Source organism: Eucyclogobius newberryi, unplaced genomic scaffold (assembly GCF_026437365.1).
Source record: "Eucyclogobius newberryi isolate DKJ021-1_F unplaced genomic scaffold, fEucNew1.0.hap1 SCAF_17, whole genome shotgun sequence".
Taxonomy (NCBI): domain Eukaryota; kingdom Metazoa; phylum Chordata; class Actinopteri; order Gobiiformes; family Gobiidae; genus Eucyclogobius; species Eucyclogobius newberryi.
Window position 1 is genome coordinate 217,156 of NW_027315801.1, and position 7,014 is coordinate 224,169.

At 42.5% G+C, this 7,014-nt stretch overlaps 1 protein-coding gene across 1 annotated transcript in view; it reads left to right on the forward strand.

The window, feature by feature from the left end:
* mtcl2 (microtubule crosslinking factor 2) overlaps positions 1 to 7,014 on the forward strand; it is a 156,789-nt gene that overhangs the window by 47,674 nt on the left and 102,101 nt on the right. The window contains exon 4 of the mRNA XM_072448674.1: positions 2,450 to 2,599. Coding sequence (XP_072304775.1) covers positions 2,450 to 2,599 — 150 coding nt within the window. The remainder of the gene's footprint in view (positions 1 to 2,449; positions 2,600 to 7,014) is intronic.

Here is a 7,014-nt window from a genome sequence, read left to right on the forward strand (position 1 = left end):
CCCCGTGCACATGCCCCTCCCCCGTGCACATGCCCCTCCCCCGTGCACATGCCCCTCCCCCGTGCACATGCCCCTCCCCTGTGCACATGCCACTCCCCCGTGCACATGCCCCTCCCCCGTGCACATGCCACTCCCCCGTGCACATGCCCCTCCCTCGTGCACATGCCACTCCCCCGTGCACATGCCACTCCCCCGTGCACATGCCCCTCCCCCGTGCACATGCCACTCCCCCGTGCACATGCCACTCCCCCGTGCACATGCCACTCCCCCGTGCACATGCCACTCCCCCGTGCACATGCCACTCCCCTGTGTGGACTGATACAACACACACGTGCGTTTGTTTATTAGCGCAACTGATCGCATCACATCTCTCGTCTCCCGTAGATTTCTGTCCACTTCTGCGTCAGCTCGAACTGTCTTTCTCTGTCTTCATTTTGCCCCGCACACTGAGGGAACTATATTATGATAGATCCATGCGCTTAGGCACGCGGAAACGTGGGACGAGCCTGACGCGGCTGCAGGTGAGCGACAGGTGCGTTTTATGATTGACACGTGGCAGGACTAATGGGCCGTCCACGCTACGAGGAAATAAGACTCAGATTTATGCCAAAAAAATCATCCATTCAACCTTTAATAAGCAGGTTTATAACTACTAACTAAAAGCTGAAAAAACACTTTTAGCATACAAATTACCATTTAGTTAGCGATTTATATGTAGTACCTATATTAAAGTGTCACCAAAATAAAGTACCTTATTTTCCAGAGTATAAGTCACACCTTTTTTCATAGTTTTGGCCGTGGTGTGACTTATACTTATACTTATACTCCGGAGCGACTTAAATGGTATGATATTTGTTATTTTCACACTTGCAACCGCATTTCATCCTCCAGTGCAACTTATATATGTTCTTTTCGTCATAGTCCGGAAAATACGTCTATATAAATGTATCGACCTTGAGTTGAGACACTTTTTGATTATTTGCCCTAATTAACAATAATTTATTTAATCTGGAAAGAGAGTAGAAGTTTGTATGAAAGTGTATATTCATTCATGGTGATTGACTCGCAGAAAGCTCATTTTGCCTCTTAATTACATTCCAACAACATCAGATCCACCTCCCAGCGAGTGTTTCGCTCCGAGCTGAGGAATCCTGCTGCCAAACATATTATATTCTAGAGTTTGTGGTGTAAATTGTCAGTCATTTTCATCTCATCTTCATCCCAGCCTCACCTGAACAGACGCTGCGAGTTCTAAAACCCTCAAGACAGTTTGAAGTGTGCTCCTGTCAGCGCGGGTTTAAAAAAAGATGATCTCAGAGCCAGATTCTCATAACTCTATTTCCACGTCTGCACAAGGATTAAGATGACACAGTGTATTAGCAATAACAATAGCAGACAGTTGCACAATTCATTCACTTTGATTCTTATGAAAATAAGGCTGTCAGCAATGTTTGGTGTGTAGATAATTATGCTTGTTCTGGTCACAATATAAAAAGCTCAGATACTAATTAATACTAAAACTAGAACTGAAACAAAACAAAATCACATAAATATGACTTTTTCTGAATTATTTCAGAACCGTCTTGATCTGTAGCAAAACTAAGAGTATGTTGTAATATTAAAGAATGTACCACTATTATGTTGTCAAATGAAAGGACATGGATCTATCAAAAACTTGACACTAATCAATAATAAAACTAGTATTGAAACCAATTACAAGTATTGATAAAAAAACAACAACCCACAAACCACCCAATTGAAGACAGTGAGGTGAAGATTTTTAAGCAGGAGAAAAGATGGTTTGAAGGAGGAGTTAAAGAGGCAATCTTTGTTAAAAAAGAATAGAATCCTTCTTTAAACCGAAATGGAGGTTTCAACCTTCCGGTCGTATATAATAGTGTGTTGAAACCCTGGAGCGGGAGACGCCCGGGGAATTCTGATGCTAATCAGGTACTCAGTGAGGAGGGAGTGAAAGTCAGGTTACAATAGGATGTTGATAGCCCATTACAGGGCTGTTAGTCTCAAGAGAAACCAAAAACTCCCTTTTTTGGTGGACATGGCTTACTCAGAGTAGGATATAAAACCTGAGTTAGGGTTAGGGTTAGTTCCCAGACTCGATTTGCATTTTGGACGAGAGTCGAAATGTTTTGTTTTGATAAAAACAGAGAAAATGGAACACTTCTGGCCGAATGAGGGATTACAGAGACAATTCAAGTCAAAGTGGACACTAACTACAGTCCATGTATTATCTCTCCAAACCCTGAAGAGAAACTTGACATCAAGCTTTTACCAGCTTAACTTGACTTATTACAGTGTGACTTAAGCGCTCACACAGAAACAACACGCACAGAGACATGTCATTGTCTCCTTGGTTGGGATTACGTACTCAAAGCTAAAGAGCGCTTGATTTGGGTTCTAACACACATTCTGTACTATCTGCTCTTTCCAGGTGGGGAAGGACGTTTCCATCCGCTTACACAGCCAGCTGGAGAGTGGCGAGAAGAAACGCTCTCGCCTGGAGGAGGAGAACGAGGAGCTGAGGAACAAACTGCAGGATTTAGAGGTGGCCAAACAGGTGCTGCAGCAGGAGATCGACAAGGTACGGCCAAATGCTACGCTAATCATATAATGCTGGGTTCAATGTGTGTTTGTAGTGTGGACGGAGAAGCTGGCTCGTAGATTTTGTTGTCGAGCATTGTATTTGAAAATATGAATAGTAGTCAATAGCCAACAGAGTGCTTTAGCTCTTGACTCCATCTAGTGGTACACAATCATACAAGCCGTTATAAGATGATCAAGAAGTGCAGCTTTATCAGATTGTGTTGTACTACACTTTTGAGTAGCAAAGTAAACAGCCTCTACTTTTGGGCTAATAATATTATGTTTGCTGCTGTCCACATGTATTGCTCACTTAAATAACGCAGTCCGAGCATCCAAATTGTTCACCCTGATGAGTTTATTACAGCATTTGACAACTTTCAGGGGCCAGAGCCAATTTTTCACGGTAAAGCTAACAAACATTAGCATGCTAAGAGTGTACTTCCTGCTACAGCAAGACAAAAAAGCTCAATAACAACATGCAGAATATATACAAAATAAACAAAACAAACAGGTACAGCCCCTTCAACAAAGGAAAAACAGGTACTAGAAAGGTTTGTATAGCTGCAATTGAAAATGCTAAGTTCTCATTTTAAAATTGTCTTAAAAACAGACACGGTAGCCTGTGAAAGTTACAATAGATTAAGTCCCTTCAGTTTCTATTTTGAAATGGATGGACAGTATTTACACAGTCAATATTTGACTTTTGCCTTTTCTTTTGACTAATGCGTTAATCCTTTCTATTTCGCTATTGCTAATTGTAATGTTCACTGTCACATCAGAAAGTGACTGTTGTGCTGGGCCATAGTGCATTGCCTGTTTACCATATGGTCCTCGCGCTCCTGTTAGAAAATCATTGTTTGTGTCTGTGGGTATTTCCTGTCCTCGCATCTCTTTGTGGACATATTCTGCCACTTTAGCTTCACTGTGTCTGTAGTCGTGCCAAAAAAAGCAATACGTGATAATTTACACTTCAGAAATCGAAAGAGGAACAGATTGGCAGTGATATTTTGGTCTCCTGAAGGAATCTTTTGAAATACTTATTTGTTTTATCGTCACCATGTGGAAAGCTGGTCTCGCCCTTGGCCCCAAAGCAGACTCAAGACGTGGGACTGTTTTGGATGGATGACTGGATCTTTGGCAGGAGGTTTCTTTATATGGACGAGGGAAATGGAATGCAGTATTTTGACTGATAGGGGGGTAAATGAACTGGCATTGGTCTTATTATAAATGGCTGTGCAAATGTTTTTACAAATTGTTCTTGCTTCACGCTTTGGTTAGTTCTTGGTAATTGTTTTGCAATTATTCTAGCACATCTTTTGTTGATTGATTTTTGTTTTTTCAGCCTTTTCATTAACATATATTAGCATAAATCTACAAATTCAGAATTACACTTCAAAAAGTACCTCGAATGTGCCTCTTTCTATCCAGGACATGGTTTGGTGTGAGTTATTTTTAGGGCTTTTGCCGTATCATGATTTTTTGGGTGTGTAATTGGAATTATAGCCATAAAATGCACCGCTATATTCTAGAAAATGAGGCGATTATAAAGGATTGGATTAGCTGCTAATTTTCAGTTTTCTGGCCTCTCGGATTCGTGCGTTTTTTCACAGACAGATTGTGGTTTATTGATCGAGTCCAACAGCCAGCTTCAGTCTGGCTATATCGATCGTCTTTAAGGACCCACAGACCCACCAGCCCTGCTCTTCAACGCTCAAGTCAGGTGCAATATGGAGAGGGAAAACTGAAAAACAATGACTCAAAATATGTGATAGAATATAACACACGTGGTTGTGTTTGTTGCTTTGCTACTGGCGATGTCTGAACACTGAACTCTATTTATGTTTAAAGATAGACAAAGGAGAATGTGCACTCAACACGATTCACTGGTTCCACATATTGTTATATTTTTGTTCATTTATTATTGTATTTATTATTTTTAAGTAAAAAAATACAATATTTTACGGATTATAAAAGTAACACTGGAGTATAAGTCACATTGTTTGGGGGAATTCTTTTTCCACAACGAAGAACAGACATTTCATCTTGAAAGAGAACATGGTGAATAGGTGTACGTATGCTAACGCTAACACCTTCAGCTACATGACGTATGCTAACGCTAACACCTTCAGCTACATGACGTATACTAACGCTAACACCTTCAGCTACATGACGTATGCTAACGCTAACACCTTCAGCTACATGACGTATGCTAACGCTAACACCTTCAGCTACATGACGTATGCTAACGCTAACACCTTCAGCTACATGACGTATACTAACGCTAACACCTTCAGCTACATGACGTATGCTAACGCTAACACCTTCAGCTACATGACGTATGCTAACGCTAACACCTTCAGCGACATGACGTATGCTAACGCTAACACCTTCAGCGACATGACGTATGCTAACGCTAACACCTTCAGCTACATGACGTATGCTAACGCTAACACCTTCAGCTACATGACGTATGCTAACGCTAACACCTTCAGCTACATGACGTAGGCTAACGCTAACACCTTCAGCTACATGACGTATGCTAACGCTAACACCTTCAGCTACATGACGTATGCTAACGCTAACACCTTCAGCTACATGACGTATGCTAACGCTAACACCTTCAGCTACATGACGTATGCTAACGCTAACACCTTCAGCTACATGACGTATGCTAACGCTAACACCTTCAGCTACATGACGTATGCTAACGCTAACACCTTCAGCTACATGACGTATGCTAACGCTAACACCTTCAGCGACATGACGTATGCTAACGCTAACACCTTCAGCTACATGACGTATGCTAACGCTAACACCTTCAGCTACATGACGTATGCTAACGCTAACACCTTCAGCTACATGACGTATGCTAACGCTAACACCTTCAGCGACATGACGTATGCTAACGCTAACACCTTCAGCTACATGACGTATGCTAACGCTAACACCTTCAGCTACATGACGTATGCTAACGCTAACACCTTCAGCTACATGACGTATGCTAACGCTAACACCTTCAGCTACATGACGTATGCTAACGCTAACACCTTCAGCTACATGACGTATGCTAACGCTAACACCTTCAGCTACATGACGTATGCTAACGCTAACACCTTCAGCTACATGACGTATGCTAACGCTAACACCTTCAGCTACATGACGTATGCTAACGCTAACACCTTCAGCTACATGACGTATGCTAACGCTAACACCTTCAGCGACATGACGTATGCTAACGCTAACACCTTCAGCTACATGACGTATGCTAACGCTAACACCTTCAGCTACATGACGTATGCTAACGCTAACACCTTCAGCTACATGACGTAGGCTAACGCTAACACCTTCAGCTACATGACGTATGCTAACGCTAACACCTTCAGCTACATGACGTATGCTAACGCTAACACCTTCAGCTACATGACGTATGCTAACGCTAACACCTTCAGCTACATGACGTATGCTAACGCTAACACCTTCAGCTACATGACGTATGCTAACACCTTCAGCTACATGACGTATGCTAACGCTAACACCTTCAGCTACATGACGTATGCTAACGCTAACACCTTCAGCTACATGACGTATGCTAACGCTAACACCTTCAGCTACATGACGTATGCTAACGCTAACACCTTCAGCTACATGACGTATGCTAACGCTAACACCTTCAGCTACATGACGTATGCTAACGCTAACACCTTCAGCGACATGACGTATGCTAACGCTAACACCTTCAGCTACATGACGTATGCTAACGCTAACACCTTCAGCTACATGACGTATGCTAACGCTAACACCTTCAGCTACATGACGTAGGCTAACGCTAACACCTTCAGCTACATGACGTATGCTAACGCTAACACCTTCAGCTACATGACGTATGCTAACGCTAACACCTTCAGCTACATGACGTATGCTAACGCTAACACCTTCAGCTACATGACGTATGCTAACGCTAACACCTTCAGCTACATGACGTATGCTAACACCTTCAGCTACATGACGTATGCTAACGCTAACACCTTCAGCTACATGACGTATGCTAACGCTAACACCTTCAGCTACATGACGTATGCTAACGCTAACACCTTCAGCTACATGACGTATGCTAACGCTAACACCTTCAGCGACATGACGTATGCTAACGCTAACACCTTCAGCTACATGACGTATGCTAACGCTAACACCTTCAGCTACATGACGTATGCTAACGCTAACACCTTCAGCTACATGACGTAGGCTAACGCTAACACCTTCAGCTACATGACGTATGCTAACGCTAACACCTTCAGCTACATGACGTATGCTAACGCTAACACCTTCAGCTACATGACGTATGCTAACGCTAACACCTTCAGCTACATGACGTATGCTAACGCTAACACCTTCAGCTACATGACGTATGCTAAC